Source organism: Callorhinus ursinus, unplaced genomic scaffold, assembly GCF_003265705.2.
Source record: "Callorhinus ursinus isolate GAN/ISIS: 27379988/994484 unplaced genomic scaffold, GSC_fseal_2.0 scaffold2, whole genome shotgun sequence".
NCBI lineage: Eukaryota > Metazoa > Chordata > Mammalia > Carnivora > Otariidae > Callorhinus > Callorhinus ursinus.
This window is the reverse complement of record NW_027397064.1, coordinates 98,326,396-98,345,794: the sequence shown is the minus strand read 5'-3', so window position 1 is coordinate 98,345,794 and position 19,399 is coordinate 98,326,396. Positions and strand designations below refer to the sequence as shown.

General features: G+C 40.5%; 1 protein-coding gene across 9 annotated transcripts in view; it reads right to left on the bottom strand.

Annotated features, from left to right (window-relative positions):
- INSIG2 (insulin induced gene 2) overlaps positions 1 to 17,920 on the bottom strand; it is a 61,951-nt gene extending 44,031 nt beyond the window's left edge. For 4 of the 9 annotated variants that reach the window (XR_003205312.2, XM_025857259.2, XM_025857309.1 and 1 more), the window contains exons 1-5: positions 17,859 to 17,920; positions 11,468 to 11,847; positions 4,675 to 4,799; positions 563 to 729; positions 279 to 378 (exon numbers count right to left, since the gene is read on the bottom strand). Coding sequence is in view for 8 of the 9 variants with exons in the window: in XM_025857259.2 (XP_025713044.1) it covers positions 279 to 378; positions 563 to 729; positions 4,675 to 4,799; positions 11,468 to 11,711 (636 nt within the window). In the remaining variant the exon portion in view is untranslated. Of the gene's footprint in view, positions 1 to 278; positions 379 to 562; positions 730 to 4,674; positions 4,800 to 11,467; positions 11,848 to 13,398; positions 13,511 to 17,524; positions 17,713 to 17,734 lie in introns of those variants that run through there. The other 5 variants (XM_025857269.2, XM_025857294.2, XM_025857287.2 and 2 more) reach the window with 5 other exon arrangements.
- Positions 17,921 to 19,399: the final 1,479 nt, after the last annotated feature.

Below are 19,399 nucleotides of genomic sequence, written 5' to 3'. Positions count from 1 at the left end.
AATTCTCCTAGCAGGCTACAATGATGTAAGTGACAGCGCTTATTCGTGAAACTGCTGTGGCCTTTGGATGCTGTTCCTGGTCCTGCCATCCATGACAGGGGTGACCAACAGCGTCCTTATTTACAGATTAGTTAAAAAAATTAGAGGGTAAGTCCTATCACCATATCCGTAACACATTTTAGCTTTTCTACCCAATGGTTCCTTTGACTTTTAGTATGCTTGGCTTGGAGAAAACTTGTCTTACATCTCAATAACAGATGAAATAAGCATCAGCTTACCATTGCCAGTTGTCGACCAATGTTTCCCATTGTTATGCCTCCAGCAAAAAATATACACGGTAACCAAGAACGAACATAGAGAAAATCTGGAGATGTATATCTAGAATAACAGAAATGTTTTTAACATCCCACAGAGGAAGTATACACCGATAATCATTAAGAAAATTACAATGGAAATAAGTTACTCTGTACATTAAAGTGGCTAACCCAATTTTTAAATCTCAATTCTGAAATCAGTTGTCATTTATTTCTTTTAGCAAACAAGCACTGAAAAGAATACTTACTGATAAACACCATTATAGACTAGCAGTTGAGTGACCAAGGTTGCCAAGAAAGCAATTCCTACTCCAAGGCCAAAACCACTTCTAGATCTATCAAAGGTCCACCAGAGTCCAATGGAGAGTGCAGCCAGTGTGAGAGACAACTGTATGTTGTTATCAAAATCCACTTTCTGAGATCAGTGTTAAAGAGTCATCTTAAAACTTGTAACCAAATAATACCACCTGTTCATTTTTCTAAAATAAGAGATGTTACTATTGAGACGGGACTTGACTGCTTATTCTAGGGTGAGTTCAGTCCTTTCATACAATGCAGGTCACTGGGTGAGATTAAAACTGTCTCTGATATTTACTAAAAATACACAGAGGGCATGATATTTCATTAATAGATCCCACCTACTTGTAGTTCCTCCCAGCCCCCCAAAAAAGCCCTCTTTCTACATTCACAATTATAAGATCAGACCCATTATTTGAGAAATGCTTTGCTAAAAATGTAACCAGAAGTCTTGGAACACAAGTACTGCTAAAGGAACACACTTTTGCTAAAAAAGAAACCAATATTACTTCTCAAACAGGTTCAGAATTACTTGCGAATCATACAAGAACTTGAAAATAGAAGAGTTGACAGCTATTTAACAGGGTACCACATTCTCTATATGATTTACTGACAGACACATTTTATAATAATGCAGTTCAGAAACAAGAGGACCAAGGACACAGTATCCCTTTCTATTATGTCAACTGTTCTAGTTTTAATTTGTTGAGGATAAAGCCTTGAAGTGAACATTATCTTGCAACCTGCCAAGCTATTTTGGTGCCTGAGACTTTCCGGTATAGGACAGTTTGCTCAAATGATATTTTATTTCCGTCACTTACTTAAGCATCTATTCACAAATGTGTGGCCCTTTTCTACTCCAAAATCTCTGGGCAAAACGAAGCTTTACAAATTCAATTTTCTCATTTCTTTGCTAGAGGATTACACTAAAGGAATTAATTTCAAATATCATTAAAAGGGCATTATCTATGTCCCAAAGGCCACATCTTGGCTCTATATCCAGCTCCCCAGGGGAAACTAGATAGCTCGCCAACTAACTGGCCATGCTGCAACTACAGAGAAGAGAGAAGAAGTTCAAAAAATGCATATAAAACTATTTCCCCACTTCCTTTAACATCCTGTCATTTACCACCCACTTCCGCCCTTACCACACCAGCTGGTATCTCCAACTCCCTCTTCGCTTACTTCTCAGCATCAGAGGACGGTTGCTGGCCATTCCCTCAAGGTCATTTCTTGATTAGGCTTGATTTACCCCAAAAAACCCTAGAGTTTATGGTATGCTTTCTGCAAAAGTTTTTCTTATTCTTTAGCAGGCATTATACCTAACACTCCAAAGGAAAGGTTATATGCTCTGATTTTTCTACGCAATAAACATTCTTATAAACAGTAGAATTTGATATTCACTGAGTTCCATCTTTGATAACTAAATTAACTTCATTAAGGGTCAAAGGAAAATAAGGTTTCTAGGGTAAACAGGTAAAATACTTCTACCTGAAAAATAGTACCATGGGATTTTCTCTAGTCTAAGGGACCTAATATTATTAAGTCTATGTTATAAATTTTGCAGACATTTTGGACTTTGCTTCAATGGCGGACAGAACAGTTAAAAATCGCTATATTCAGGTATCTCATTGACAGAGAAGGAAAAGAATGACTGAGGCAAAAAATTTAAATTAGATATATAAAGGTTTTTAAATTCCAGAAAAGGCTATCTAAATTTCTCTACTTAAAAACACCTGAAACATCTGGGGTGGAACAGTCTAATCCACCAGTTGGGAGGGAAATTTAGCATGCTTAGGGGGCTCCTGAATGGGAGAAGGAACCCTTCCTAGATTCGAGCCAGGATCTCTGGGGTCTGGTCTCAGCAATGTCCCAGCCTTGCAGTATGAGTGACTTGGCAAAGTACCTAATCCCTCTAGCTTTCATTTGTCTTATTATCTTTAATAAAAAAATAATGTGGAACTGGGTGATTTCTAAGTTTTCCTCTAGATACAATATTCTATGAGTCTATCTTTTGAAGCCCTCCCAACCACTAGATTTGTTTGTTATAAAATCCTAAATCTCAAAGATTCCTCAAATCCTAAATCTCAAAGATTCCTCCAAGCTAAACATGTTGGGAAATTCTTTAATACAAAAGGAATGGAAAAACAGACTAGTAACGCCACTGAGGGGCTTCCAAATTCACAGATCCCCAAGGGCTAGCACAATTAGGAACAGAAAGGCAAATGTGTTTGCAGAACGGAGGACCTTGCCACTTGCCTTTGTTCCTCTCCCAGGCTTCTCCAGAACACAATGCTTCCCATAACAGACATAGGAATCCACCTGCCACGTGACCCACCCTCTCTCCTGCTAACCACCAGCCATGAGCCCATTGCAGAGGCACAAGAGGGAACTCTGGGCAGCCTGACCTGCACTGCATGCTCTTCCCAGCACCAAAGCTCCTGTCCCCTCCACTCTCTAAGCCACATCTTCTAGAAAAGGGACGAATGAACTAGCCAGTCACAGGCTCTCTTCTCCAAAGGAAAGTCAGGGGTGGGGAAGAAGAGGAGAAGCAGCAGGGAGGATGACAGGATGAAAATCTTATGAGGGCAAAAACTTTTGTTCTGGGGTGGACATTTTTTTCTGTGGTATCAGGGAGAAGGGAAATAGAGGCTACTTTACCCTTCTAGCTGGGATACTCTAAGAACACTCATTACTCACGAAATAAAATGTCAGAATCCATAAATGATCAAACTTTAAAAATATGTACCTTAGGGACAAATGTTCTTTTTGGCCCATGTCTAAGCTGAGTATTTCCACTTATGCCACCTTTAAGAACATTCATGAGATTTGCTGGCGTCGATTAAAACCAATAGATGAACTGGGTATTTACCCCAAAGATACAAATGTAGGGACCCGAAGGGGTACGTGTACCCCAATGTTTATAGCAGCAATGTCCACAATAGCCAAACTGTGGAAAGAGCCAAGATGCCCATCGACAGATGAATGGATAAAGAAGATGTGGTATATATACACAATGGAATATTATGCAGCCATCAAAAGGAATGAGATCTTGCCATTTGCAACGACGTGGATAGAACTGGAGGGTGTTATGCTGAGTGAAATAAGTCAATCAGAGAAAGACTTGTATCACATGACCTCACTGATATGAGGAATTCTTAATCTCAGGAAACAAACTGAGTGTTACTGGAGTGGTTGGGGGTGGGAGGGATGGGGTGGCTGGGTGATAGACATTGGGGAGGGTATGTGCTACGGTGAGCGCTGTGAATTGTGCAAGACTGTTGAATCACAGATCTGTACTTCTGAAACAAATAACACAACATATTTTAAGAAAAAAGAAAAAGAAGAAGATAACAGGAGAGGAAGAAAAGGGGAGTATGTCAGAGGGGGAGACGAACCATGAGAGATGATGGACTCTGAAAAACAAACTGAGGGTTCTAGAGGGGAGGGGGGGAGGGGGATGGGTTATCCTGGTGATGGGTATTGAGGAGGGCACGTTCTGCATGGAGCACTGGGTGTTATGAACAAACAATGAATCATGGAACACTGCACCAAAAACTAATGATGTAATATATGGTGATTAACATAACAATAAAAAATTTAAAAAAAAACAATAGATGAGTCCTTTTTTGGAAAAAAATTATAGGTTCCTTAAATTAAAAACAAACCAAAAAACAGCCAGCACCTGAAGCCACCACATGTCCTCACTGGCAAGTCTTAAATGAAGAGAGGAAAGAAATCCTTTGAAAATGTATCTGTTTCAATCTTGGAGTTACCAAAACTGTATGGAATTATGTAACCTAATTTAAGAAAAACATGCAAAATGTTTAAACGAGCAAAGTTTCTCAATGATTCTGAAACTCGGGGATTTAAATGGAAGGCTATACCCCACCCAGTAAATGCACGGCTGCTACTGTGATGTTTCAACAATATGGCACACATTCTTTTTACGCTAAGGGGACATACCACATTTTGACAACAGTGAAGTTGCAACGGACTATTTAACCTTTGGTTTGTCCGGGCTGCTCTGTGATTATGTATTTCGTTACAGCAGAAAGGATACAGCACTGGCATGATTTATACCAACAAAGACGGCTACGCACCGCATCACACTGGACCACTCTCTTTTAAATTTATGTGGTTCTCCTAGATGCCTGTCAATGCAGGGGTATAATAACCCAATCACAGCTGTGGAAAAAAGGAGAAAAAAATTAAGTCATCTCCAATGCTATACCAGCAAAACTTAAGCTAAAAGAGTCACTACAACCCCCACAAGCATTTGAAACACTGTTTCAAAAGCTCTCCAATACTTAACATCAATCACCCATATTTTTAAACTTACCTCCCCAAAGTAAAAAAAAAGAGGTAACACCACTGCAGAAAGCACTGCAAATGATTACAACAGTATTCCAAATTATAATTGGCAGAGCGCTATTTCAGGGTATGAGTCACAATTTAGCAGTTTGGACTAGATGGCTCATGCTACTACGACTACTATCTCTGAGATTTGAAAACATCAAACCAGCTGGCAGTTAAACAATGTTCTCTCTGAACCACATAAGCATGAAGAGTGCTATAAAATGCCCCAAACTGTCTAAAGAGAAGCTGGAAGTGTAAATGTGAACAATAAGGTCATCCCACACACAGTGTGTGTTCGGATGGCTATAGCCGGCCTGTTCTACAGATTATTCTAGTGCCTCTAGCTTTTCTCCCGCGCCCAGAGCTGTGTCCTGACGTTCCCCTCCCCGCTGGCCTTCTAATGAGTCTCTAGATCATACTGTCAAAACAGGGAAACTTGCAATAGAAATCTACACGTAAGCCTCATTCTGCACATAGAAAAACTTAGGAAACAATCTATAAGAACTATACGTTTTCGGTTAAAATTCAAATTCACTCTTAAAAATCAGAAGTCATTTTGGTACATTTCTTAGTTTTGGAAAGAACATCTTGAATGTTAACCATATAATTATGAATAACTGCAGGCAAAATGTCTACCTGTGATTGAGACTCCAAATATTCACACCCAATTTTTAATTAAAATACATGTCAAACTTCAACATTTTATTCATTTAATGGGAGAAGATTTTAAATGCTAAGTTAGTCACTAAAAAAAGACCTTAACGAACCAAAATATTCTTCAACAAGTTCTAAGGAAAATGTACTTCTACAGATTAAATTTAACAGGAAATAGCTAGGCAGCTCTGACTTGCTAATCTTCCTAAAAACAGAATGGTCATGTTGCCATTAAGTAATAAAGACACAACTGTCACATCAGTTGAAAGGGGCACCTGGGTGGCTCAGATGTTAAGCGTCTGCCTTCTGCTCGGGTCATGATCCCGGGGTCCTGGGATCGAGCCCCACATTGGGCTCCCTGCTCCTTGGGAGGCCTGCTTCTCCCTCTCCCACTCCCCCTGCTTGTGTTCCCTCTCTCACTGTCTCTGTCAGATAAATAAAATCTTAAAAAAAAAAAAAAAAAGAAAGCAACGTTTAAAATGTCCAGTGCTACCTATGATGTATCTTGAAATTACTGTACCAAAATCTGAGTGCCTGAGTATCAGGAATCCCCTGCCTGGCCTGGTATTGGCTAGCTCTATCTTACAAATGATGTATTCAATCTTTAAGGAAAAACAGAAATCAATTAATATCAAAAATCACAGGCTAGCATACCAACGGAGCAGTATTAAAAAGAGGCCGCACCTCCATCTGGAGGTGAGCGGCTGCAATGATGCATGTGTGCTCTAATCCACAAATCTGAAAGTACTCTTCTGAGTTAGGCTTTTGCTGAGTATAGATGGTTCACAGACCATCAAGAGATTAACAACAAATTTCAGCAATGCGGACCTCCAACAACTGTTAGTAAATTTAAAACTTTCATATCACATTCCTATTTAAAAGGCTCAGCTCTAAAATCCTGGGAGATTAACTGACAGCATTTCCAAATTCCTACAAAATTAAAATGGCAATAAGCATGCCTAACAGTTGAAATACATCTAAATGAATATTCTCTTTTTTTTTTTTTCTCAAGGGGTCATGAAACTAACAGCTCATGTCATTCCTCACTCTCGCTCTCCCTCTCTCCGCCCTTTGCCTGTTGCTGAGTAAAATCAGCTAAGATCAGGCATTCCAAGTCAATTTTCCTCAGCAGCTGATGCCATAGGTAAAGAATTATCACACAGAGAATACTGACGTGTGTGCAAAGATATAAATAAGTAAAATTGACTAGATTTGTATGCATGTGATGTCAGACTCAAAAGTGAGAGACAACTGAGGAGAGAAAGCAAAAACACAAAAAGGAATTTAAACTGCCACGCTGCCAACCTTGGGATTTGCCAATAAAAATCAAATCCATTGAGTATGCATGGTTCTCGGTTGCTCACTGAGAAGGAGAATTCGAGGAAGCTTGTCACTTCCTATTAAACGTCTTCTTCCTTCCCTTTAAATAAAGGCATGGCAGAGTCTGATAGCAGTATCTATGGCACAGTGAGGCTCCACCGTTTGACAGCTCAGCAGAAGTATGTCTGGGTTTCTTTTCTTTCTCCCAACTTTTTTATTTTAACAAGAGATTGTTAAAATCATGCCTGTGTAACATTATATGCAAACATCGTCCTGCTTAATCGGAGGGCTCTCTGATGCAAAATAACATTTCTTGGGATAGATTTAAGTTACTTCCCAGTGATCAGTTCCAGCATACCAAGCCAAAACCAGAAGTTTGTAAAACATCAGTATTAAGTCATCACTTTTTCAGGGTAGTGTGTTTAATTCAGTGATGCACTAAGAGGAACAGTTAAATCAAATGTTTTGCAAGGAGCAGGGGCTGAAAAAAACAAAGCCATTGAATGAGATAGACTTTCATGGAAAACTACAACAGGATATGCAATGTTTCATTCAATAAACACTTGAGCTCCCATAATGTGTCTGGTTCTTGATATTTGCTGGGGATTTAAAAAGAAAAAAGAATAAGACGTGATCCCAGCCCCAAAGTGAGCACAGAAACGATGCAATACAGTAATATGTTACGGGTGGCACTGACAGGGCCTAGTCGGGGCCCAGTCTTTTCCTGGCATGCGCTGAGGGGAGGCAGGGTGTTGGAGTGTCGGGAAAACGTCACAGAAAAAGTGGCCCCTGAGGTAGGAGCCAAGTTCAGCAGGTCAGTGGTGTGGAAATGACTTTCTAATCCAAGGGAAAAATCTGAGGAAAAGCATGGACAGTGCAAAATATCCACCATCACCTGGAAACTGTAAGCTTTAGGCAAAAAGGGAGCTTCAGAAAGACTCTGAAAAAGACAAAAGTTGGCAAGGGTCCTATCACAGAGACTACCCTGCAGGCACTGGGGAATCAGGAAATAATGCCATTGCATTTGTAGCAGATAGAGAGGAACTCACTCTTACAGTGCTGAGTGTATAACAACACATGATGGGGACTGGTGGCTGGTCAGAGGACAAAATTAGAAGCAGAAAAAGAAAAACCTGAAAATTCCCATCAGAGCGGTAGAGGGCCTGGACCAAGAGAAAGAGGCAACATGGAAACTTGGAAACTTGGGAGGTGGCAGCAGAAGTCTTGCAGGGCTCTCTGGGAACTGGGTAAATGACTGCCTGGCTAAACTGGAAAGATTTTGTTTTTTCTTTTAATGTTAGATATTAGTTTCATAGGTATGAATATAATTTGGTTACTTGCAATTTTCAAGTCAATTTCCCTAGTTATTTTTACCCACACAATGATAGTTATCTTTTTCCTCTATTCATTCCTCAGAAAGATTCCTTTGCAGCCCTCCGCAAGGTTCAAAAGGTTTCTAACTCTGATTCTAATGCACTGCACACATTGAGAAGTTAATCACCTTGAAACACCAGCCATTATTAAATTAAAAATAGAGAACTAAGAAAAGAAAAATGAGATCAAAGGAAATGTACCAGAGTTCTCTACTGGTTGTCCCTCTAGAAGCACTGCTAACAAATTTTCCAGCACTAGGTGCTATAGGGGAAGAGAGCAAATAGCCAGGGACCCTTCTGTTTGCATGCAGAAAGTAGTGATTCTGGAGAATCTCCAGAAGGTAGCTGCTCTGTCTATGAATATTAGTTGGATAGGAAAAGCAAAGGACAATTATCAATTTTTCTGACTTAAGATGGTAAGAACCTAGAGTGTTTTGAAAATGCACACCAGCACATGTACACAAAAACATATACATACTTCAAACACATGTAAACATGTACACACTATGTTTCTTATATCATTAACTTCTTATTTCCTTGATATTTTCCCTAAAATTGGGGGCAAGAGGTGCAAGAATCCATTTTGGCAACTTTCACAAACCTGGTATCTTCACTCTCATCTACTAAATGCCATGACTCACCCAACAAAATCAGTAGCAGAATCAACTGGAATCTAGATTTCCAAATGCCTCTCTACTTCCGTGTGCCCATGTACCTACCTCGCGGAATGCACTGCTTTCAGGAGAAACACTTAACCAAGAAATGTAAATGTAAATCCCCCAAATGGAGAAGTATGAAGTTAGGTTTTAAGTGTAACAGACCTAGCGGCTGGGAAAAGGAAGGAAAGCAGAGACAAAGTAACTGAAATGTGGTATTAACATATGGAATTTTCCTTCCTAAATATGAGTTTGTGGCAAAAGTGCCCATGCCACAGGGACAGACACAGCCCCTGGTCCTCTCCTTAATGGAGGTACCGTGAAACGTCAGTCAAGTTCTCCTGCCCCAGCCACAAATGTCCCACACACAACGGTATGTTCCATCCAAGCCTGGCATTTCCTCTGCAAGCTTCAAAAGAGGCCCCGTGAATCAAGGGGAAGTGTGAGGAGCTTCCTCTTTCCCCTTCTCCGGCCTGTGATGCTGGACCCAGCTGCACCATTCACCAGCTCTGAGCCCCTGGGCTCAATGACATCCTCTCTTCATCTCAGGTTCCTCATTTCTCCAAAGTAGGCACAATGCCAAAATCTCACTCCCAAAGTTGCCCTACAGATCCCTGGGGTTAAGGGATGGGCCTAGCACATTAGGAGGCAGTCAGTAAGGAACAGTTTCCCTCCCCTGACCTTCCTTTTGTCTACTGAAAAGACATGTTCTTCCAAATCCCAAAAAGCTTCAACTGGTAGCCAGACAGCAGCTATACCATACAAGAAAATAAACAAACTAGAAAAAGACGATGGGAAAACTTAATTTTTCTCTTTTGAGTTTAGATGAAAGAAAATACATGAGGACTAGTAGACACAACAGAGAATGATAAAATGTAATTTATGCTTTCTCCTCTATTTGGACAAGCTTGCCTAGTCTAACTTAATTTTTCTCTTTTGAGTTTAGATGAAAGAAAATACATGAGGACTAGTAGACACAACAGAGAATGATAAAATATAATTTATGCTTTCTCCTCTATTTGGACGAGTTTGCCTAGTCTCTCAGAAAATGTAATAACCCTGGGGAAACTACGAATCACTGCCTTTATAAACTTTTAATGTGAATATTGTAATAGAGACATCGACACATAAACCACACTGAAACCTTAACACAACATGCCTTTCCATCCACGCAACTGTCCAGTAGGTTCCACGAGGTCATTCTAAAACATCTCACATCTAATTCCTCCCCCTTCAACCTCCAGCTCGAGGATGGAAGTCAAGAAGGATATACATTATACTGCAAGGTATTGGTGTATTTTAAGTATGAGACACCAAATGGACATTCTAAAAAGCAATTTCTTTCTCGATCAGATTTTTCTTCTACCACACAATGATGGCTTCCTCCTATTACTTCCTTTTATAAAATGTTATTAATCTAGTGGTCTCAGTCATTAGAAAAAGCTAAAGAGTATCCATTATGGAAGCTCCCCATTAAGTATGCTTTCTGAAATGCTCCACTTTATCTGTGACACACTGTCCACCAAAAAAGATCTAAAATAACTACTGAAATAGGATAATGACTTTAAGCAAAGAGAATCTACTTATTAATCTCTTTAAGTATTCTTTATCCTTAAAATACATTTGAAAATAAGATACCAAGAAAAAAAAAGCATGTACAAAAATCTAAAAAAATAACATGAAGCTTGGGGCACCCAGGTGGCTCAGTCGGTTAAGCGTCTGCCTTTAGCTCAGGTCATGATCCCAGAGTCAGAGTCCTGGGATCAAGCCCTGTGTTGGGCACCCTGTTTGGCACAGAGTCTGCTTCTCCCTTTCTCTCTCCCTCTGCCTCACCCCTGCTTGTGCTCACTCTCTCCCTTTCTCAAATAAATAAAATCTTTAAAAAATAAAAAAATAACATGAAGCTTTGAACTTGAATAACGCTACTCCATCTTTCAAGTTTTCATCTACTTCAAAAACAAGGCCACAACACACACACATCTAACCCTTAAAACCACAGTGACGATGATCATCAAAATAACTAAGAGTAAGACTTAATATGAGGTGAGCTGAAGAAAAGATGAAAGAAAGAAGTTAAAAGCCTCATCCCAAAGGGAAGCAAGATTCTTTTAAGATTAAAATTTTCAAGTTCATAGGTCAGACAGAAATCAGACACAAGAGTACCTACCCTGTGATTCCATTTATATTACATGGGGGAACGGGCAAAAATAACCTAGGGACAGAAAGATCAGTGGAAGCCTGAGGCTGAGTGTGGGGAATGGACGGCAAGAGAGCACAAGAGAATCTGTGGGTCATGGAAAATGTTCTACAGCCGGACTGTGGTGGGTGGTTACATGATGGTGTGCATTTGCCTCAACTCATGGAACTGTTCATTTAAAACAGGTCCACTGTCCTGCATTTAAATTAAAGCTGAAAAACAAGTACTGCCCAGACAACATCCACACTCATGTGCCCTCCTTCCTTTCTAAGCATTACAGAAGCAACCTACACCTACCTGAGGCTGTGCCACAGCACGGCGGTACCCACCATGCTGAAGAAAAGATGCTTGCGATCACGTCAGGTGGAAAGAGCGTTACATTTCTCTGAATCTGAAGTAAATTTAACACTAATGCAAGAAATACTCCAATAAAAAATAGTACCACTCCACGAATCATCAAGTTCACACTCCTGCTAGTGACAGATGAAATGTAGGGGCCACGCTTTTTGGGTCCAGGTGACTCTGTCTCTCCTTCTGCCATGATTTCATAAGTTCAGTATACCAGCAAGGGGGGAAAAAAGGCTTTCCAGCTGAAAAGCCAACTGTCTGTGAATCAATGCAGACTGGCGTTTCAACAGTTACAGCATCTTATCCTAAAAAAGGACCTACCAGAAATCCTGTAAGAGATAAGAAAAAAGAAATCAATGTTTGTCTAATAAATGATCATACAATTTTTCTGATTTTAATACTAATTAATTTCAAAGTACAAATAATGAAATGACAAGCTTATCTATTTATTTAAATTAGTTATTTACTAAATAAGAAGTGGTTTAAAAAGCATTCTTATAGGCATGATATAATAAAAAAGTGTTACACTTAATATTTCCTAGGACAGCCTAAGTGACCTGCGAGGCTAAAGGTTAGAATAATAATAAAAACAGCTTGCTCTGCTTCAAAGAAAAGCAGAGCAGGTTACCTGAGATAGTTCCACCAGAATCTGGAAGATTAAAATCCAGGTTTCTGTTTTTTTCTACCTAAATCTCCAACCCCATCAGTTAGGAGAGATGGGCCTGGAGATTTAGGTAAAAATCTTTATACTTTACAAAAAAATAAATGAATTTATACAGAAAATCAACATATTCTAACTGAAAATTCTATACTGCTCGCAATAAAATGTGACTTGCTCGTGAGGATGCCCTCCATAGGGGAACAAAATGTTTTCACGTTTAATGGTTATGTATTTGAATTTCTGCACAAAAGCATCTTACAAAACACAGACTGCCACCCACTTACCTACACATACACCAAGCCCAGAAAGTAGACCTGACCGACTCTTGGTAGGGCCACAGCTGTGTCCCACCCCTGCCTGGACCTAGTCAGCCCTCTGTTGCAACCACAGAGCTACTGTGACAAAGCTGCAATAGGAAGCAGAAGAAAGGAAGCTAAGAAAATGAAGAGTAACCTCATGGCTAGATTGTAAGGAGTTTTAGCCACGTGGCTCCTGGAAGCCACAGAAAGTGGTCTTCCTCTTGTGTTCATCTGGTTAAGACAAAGAATATCTGACACTTTCTGTGAGCACAAAACCCATGTGTAAACTGGGGGTTGGGGAGAGGGGTGCTGACTTTAGAAATAACCAGTATGAAAATGAGAACATTTGCGAGTACTAGTAACTTTCATAGCCGATCAGTTCCATGTGATAAACACAGACAACTGACTGTTTTTGTGTTTGTTTGTTTGTTTCACTGACCTCTGTCACATCCAAAGCTCTGGACCCAGATCACAGGGGGACGTCTGTCCTCAAGCCAGTCCTCATAAACCTAACTTAGTCTATAGCATGACTGAGCTCTATAGCTTAGGGACTACAGAAAACAGTACGTCTTATGGCTGATTCATGGACAAATGCACTCTACACACCAACTGAAAACGCCTGGAACCCATCTCCTTCTGATCTGATCTTGCAGACTCCTCCCTGCTGTGCTATCCAGCAAATTAGCATGCCAGGTATTTAGTTGCTACAGGATTCTTCATCATCACCATCAGCATGACTCTTAATATAGCACCCATTTATGGAGGGCCTACTCCATGCCAGACATAGAGTTAGCCCTAATCTTCAAAATCATCCAAAGGTAAGAATTATCACCCTCATTTTACAAATGAAATGCGAAGTCAAAGAGATTTAGGAACTTGCTTATCATCACATGACACACTGTATCAGAACTGAGTTTTACCTTAGGTCTGATTCCAAAACCCATCCTCTTCCCTCTAAACCTGAGCCCCATTCCAGTCCAACTCCTCAGACTTCTTTTTTGGCACATGGATTTATGGAAGGGGATTTGGTTACTGAAAAGACAGCAGACATGGAAAAACTAACTCAACTGTAATATATTCTCAATAAGTAGGCAACCGTATAACAGCACAAAGACCATGAGAGTAAATGTACCAAGGCCTTGAAATTTTCTTCAAAATTACTAGATCAAGGTGTAAAAAGATGTTTTAAAGAAAAAAAAAATCAGGCGGTGCCTGGGTGGCTCAGTCGTTAAGCGTCTGCCTTCGGCTCAGGGCATGATCCCAGGGTCCTGGGATCGAGCCCCACATCGGGCTCCCTGCTCGGCGGGAAGCCTGCTTCTCCCTCTCCCACTCCCCCTGCTTGTGTTCCCTCTCTCACTGTCTCTCTCTATCAAATAAATAAATAAAATCTTTTAAAAAAATCATATGGACAACTTACATACTGTATACCACCATACTATGTAAGACCCTTCACTTCCCAGACTTCCAGTAGACACAGCAACATGCCCCAACTTCTGCTGTTAAAATGGCTACTCGAGGACAAAGTATATATACATTTTAAGTAGCCCCAATTCCTCTAGTGAATCCTCATTTTATGTCTGTGATTCTTCCAAGCGGGAATTAATGGCAAAGGATGTTTTGTGTTGAATTATGTTTCTAAAAGAGCATAGTAACTTCAGCTTAAAAAGCGTTTTTCAGTTGTGCCAGGTCCCAGCTCACAATCACCAGTGTTTGTCAGAGGGCACTGGCATTTTGGGCAGGACAATTCCTTGCTGTGTAGAAGGAACTGCCCTAGGCATTGCAAAACACTTAACGTCCCTGGCTCGTGCCCACTAAATACCAAGGGCATGCCCCCTCGCCCATTTGAGACAACCAAAAATGTTCCTACAATATTTCCAAATGCCCCCAGAGAGGCAACGCCTTCCCACTAAGGGCCACTGATTGCCACAGACTATTTCCTCAAGCTAGAGACTTTTGAAGCTGTTTATTTATGTTATTCTACCACAGCTGTTTATTCAACCTTTCCTGGCAATGCTTGTTTATAGTTTCCTACTTCACTCCAAAAGTTTTCTTTAAAAGTAACACAGTATTTGGTTGGCGATTGTTTATTTGAATGAGTTCTCTTTTTAAAGATCGTATTTTAAAAATCCAAAAAGCTGATTTTTATGACTACATTTGAAAGAGCTCTCTTTTTAAAGATCATATTTTAAAAATCCAACAAGCTACTTTTTACGACTACATAATAATACAATATTATATAATTCCTGGAGACAAAAATAAAAGGATGCTTTAAGAATCACAGTATCCTAAAATTTAAGAAATAGAAGGGAACTGAGAGATCATCTATCCCAGGGGGTCCGTGAGCCCATATGCAAAACAAAACAAAAACAGTTGTGTATATATGCATTTTTCTGGACAGTTCCATAGTTTATATCAAGTACTTAAAAAGCCCATGATCCAAAAGAAGTTAAGAACCAGTGATCTAACAGTTTTCTCATTTTACTGGCATACCAAACGAGACCCAAAGTGGTCAAGTGAGGTGACAAGATCAAGGCTGTGTACTACTAGATCTTGCTCCCACAAATGTGTAAAGTGAACTCCTGGAAATGAACAGATTCATTAAAGAGATAAGAAATTCCACAAGACCACTCACTCCCTACTATGCAACAGTTCAGTTCCTTAAAAAGCATGCTGTTTATAATATCAGTCACAAAACAGGGGAGGGAGTTATTTAAATGAAATAGGGGGATTAAGTATCCCCTTAATCTGTTTATTGTAAAGTTCAGGTTTTCTGATTAGGTATTGATATTTTTTCTCTTAAAATGTACCTATATCTTTAAATATTACTCTTACATCAATGATAAATTTGATTCTTCTCCAAAATTTAAAAAAAATCTATATTTGAAAAATTTAGATTACTCAAGAAATAATTTGCTGATTAGGGAAGAAGTCTTTGGTATAAAGATATTATTTAGAGAGAACAATACCTCAATAGATCTCAATGATAATCCTGGTACAGAGGCAAGTGTTTTTAATCCCCATTTTACAGAACAAAGTAAGTTAAGTAACTTCCTGAGATGATAACACTGTTACCAGGTGGCACCAAGACTGGCATCCTCCCCTACATCCCCAACACTGTGGCTCCTTCTAGAGTTCTTTCCCATTTCACCACACTGCCCCAACTACAAGCACCATACAAAAATAATTCACTCGCCACACAAGTGGCAGCTTTTAAAGTCATGCTGATCAACTACTGTTAACACCAAAATCATGTGGGTGTTTTTTTTTTTTCCAAAAATTGACAAATAAAAATCTCCCACAGTATATAAGAAATTCTTATTCTTCCTTGAGCCCTGACCTACAATTTCTATAAAGTACATTAGTGAACAAGAAGAAAAATAGTTCAAATAGTTTAGACAGATCAATAACAAATCATCAAAACTGGAAAAACATTAGTCCAGCTATATGGCCGTCTGTTAATGAGTGATATTATTCCTTTAAAAAAAAGGGATAAATGATTCAGGACTTTGTGAATGAATTCATTTGTGAATGAAAATCAAAGTTTATGTCTTCCACTGAAACAACTTTCAGGCAATAGGCATTTGAAAACAAACAAACACAAAATTTTCTAGTAACCTTAAGAAACGGTTGTATTTTATCAATTTCAACACCTTCTCAATCAAACAAGACCATTCATCTTCCAATGACTAACAGCCACAGAAGTATATTTCTTTCCTCATATCACCCTATCTCTTCAGGTGTTTAGGTCAGAATCAGCTACTAAATAATAAAACTAAATTACTACCTCACACCTTTCACCAGATGCTCTCTTAATTATAATGGCATTCTCAAAACAGAATAAGCATAAGCATCAGGAAAAATACACTTACATCAATGAAAAAATTTAACTCTCCTTAAATAAAAGCACACAAATGTGAATCATAGGCTACGCACACTAAAACTTCTAGAAAGACAAACATTTTGTCTTGAAGACAATGCAACTCATCTTTCTTTTGTATGTTAAGACCCAAACACGGAAACCATTAAACAAGCAGCATTCACATCCCATTACTACTTTTAAATGTCAAGTCTCAGTCACTAAAAAGGTTACTCTATCATTTGGGAATAATTTTCTGATAACAAATTACTGAATTGCATTCTCTCCTTTCCTTTACAGCAGACCATTAGTAAAAACAACAGTTGTCAGTTTAAAAAGAATCAACCTCTTCCACTTTGTGTCAGATATGCACTGACAACTACAACAAATCACACTAGCCAACATAATGTGCCCAGAGAGAATGAAAGCGGAAAATAGGAAGAGTACCAGGAACAGTACCCAGCTAATATTTTTTCCCTGGAGAGCCTATTAGTCAGGTATCCCTTCATTCATTTTCACTCGGTGGTGGCAATCAGGGCCAAGCCCCAAAGCTGGAAAACACAATCTAGCCACTGTTTGCCTTCATTCTCCCTGTACCTAGCTAGCACTGGAATGTGCCTTCCCCTGCAACCCTCAGCTCCATTGCCAATACTGATCTGGGCCAGTTCCCGTGGCCCAGGAGTCAAGTCTACCCATTCCTTCTTAAACCATCTCCTCATCAATCCTACAAAACAGGAAGCCCTTCATGGTATATTTTCCTAGACTATCGAGCTAACACCATACTTTTATAACTTTTTTCCAACATTAACAGGGCATGGGTCATGATCACTTGTTTTAGCACACTTCCTCCCACCCCCACCCCCCGTCCCCTATCATCCACACCTCTTTCCTTTTCCAGATGGTCAAGCCCCACTGAGCAACCCCAAAATCCCAGTAACTTATCACCAACTGACTTCTAGGTCCAGGCAAGTGTTCTCTTTGGATTGACCCACACACCTACGCCAAAGGTGTCCAATTCCAATCCAAAATGCCAAAGTCCCACTCCTCAAACCAGTATCAACATACCTTCTTGAGGATTCTAAACTTACTACAAAAGCTACCTTTTTGGATCCATCATCCTCCCCAGCCTGAGTCTCCCTGGCTACCAGCCTCCCAAGTCCTGACAGCTCCATGCTTGACAGCTCGCTGACCTCCAGCTTCATCAAATCTCCAGGGTCGCCCTTCCCGCCGTCCTCCAGTCTTCTTTCCGCTCGGACACTCTTGCACTGTCCGAGGAGCCTCGGCCTCTCCCATGACCTCCGCCCGACCCCGCTGTCTCCTTCCGGACCTCGCCGACACTTCACTAGGTAAGCGGGGCCCCTCGCCCTTCAGGCCCCATCTGGGGTCCTGGCTACCCGCACCTGCCAGCAGGGTTCCCAGCCTGCAGAAACACAAGCAGTTCCTCTTCCCGAAGGCCATCCCCCTCCTCAGGCCGCTTCCCTCAGCACCACATCTCCCGAGCTTCGCAGGGGGACCCCAACTCACCCCCGCCTCCGCCATCTTCTGGGACCGGCTGCCGCCCCCCCCCCCCCGCCTCTTCCTCCTCCCCTCCCACAACTCCGCCGGAGCCCCACTGCGCCTGTGCAGTCCACGAGGAGGCGCTCCGACGATCGGGGCAGAAGAACTTCCGGTTCGTACCCGAACTTGTTGTTGGGCCGGTGAGACGGGGCAAAAGGGCTTCCGGCTTGCCTGAAATTGGTCGCTGCTTGTAGGCGTGGACTGTTTAGACGGTGGGAGGTGGCTAGATCAGCTGTTGTTTGCTGACCAGGCAATTGTGGGTTGTGATGAGTATCCAGGCCCTGTGGGCGGTGTAAGAGAATCGCGCACTAACACACGCACACTCTCTGGGAGGCGTGACCCTCAGCGTGTCCCTCTGCTCCAAGGGGAACTGAGGGCTCTGGAGCGCAGGCCGCAGGATCTCCCACCGGAGACGCTGACTCTCAGTATCTTGTGCTTTTGCCGGGCTTTACTCTTTACCTTTTCCCCTTCCCTGCTAAATCATAAAAGCATGATTGATATCTCTCTCATCTCCGTCCCACAGCACTTCATAAGGTTTTTATTGATAATCGTTCCCCAAGTTCGACCAGGTAGCACACTTTGAGCTACCTCTTTGGAAGAGCTTTAGAGGTCGATAGCAAAGTAGAGAAAATACAAAATCTTATCTTTGTTAGGAGGTGTGCTGTAATATGGATGTGATCAGGTTACAGTGGTCTTGAGGACAGTTTTAGGTGAAATTTGGGCCTCGCGTAATTGTTTAAGAGCTTTCCATAAAAGTGTCAGTTAGTGAAATACCTTCTTTTTTTTCTTTCCTTTGAGTGGTTAACAATAAGATGGATTTTTATGTTTCTAACCTTTATATAAGTACACATTTCTCAAAATTAAAATCTAAATTAAATCTGCAACAAAATGCATCTAGGCAAGTATTTATATGATCTTTCTTGTTTTCTCTAATGTTTCCTGTAGCTCATAAATTTCTTTCTTTTTTAAAAGATTTTATTTATTTGAGGGAGGGAGCACAAGCAGGGGAAAGGGGCAGAGGGAGAGGGAGAAGCAGTTTCCCCACTGAGCAGGGAGCCCTCCGGAGATGCAGGTCTGGGTCCCAGGATCCTGGGATCATGACCTGAGCCAAAGGCAGATGCTTAACCAACTGAGCCACCCAGGTGATATTTTGCCAAAAATTTGCCATAAATTTCTCTTCTATAGGTTTTTTATACTACCAGTAAAATAAGATTTGGGCAGATTATATGGATGGATGAGGAATTTTAAAAGAAAAAGAGAAGAAAGAGTACATACTAAAGAGACAACAATCTCAAAAATGTCCTGACATTAAGACTCTCTGTAAAACAGTATGAGTTCTATTCATCCAGCTCATGTCTCCCCTAAACCATCTTTTTCAAACACTTAGAAATTGCCTTCAAGAAAATCCTTATGGAAAATTTTAGCCTACAGAGACATTTATTTTAGTTTAAATATTTATTTAAAGCTGGAAAATGTTGGTATATTCCAGGAACTGAAAAGAAGGTAGA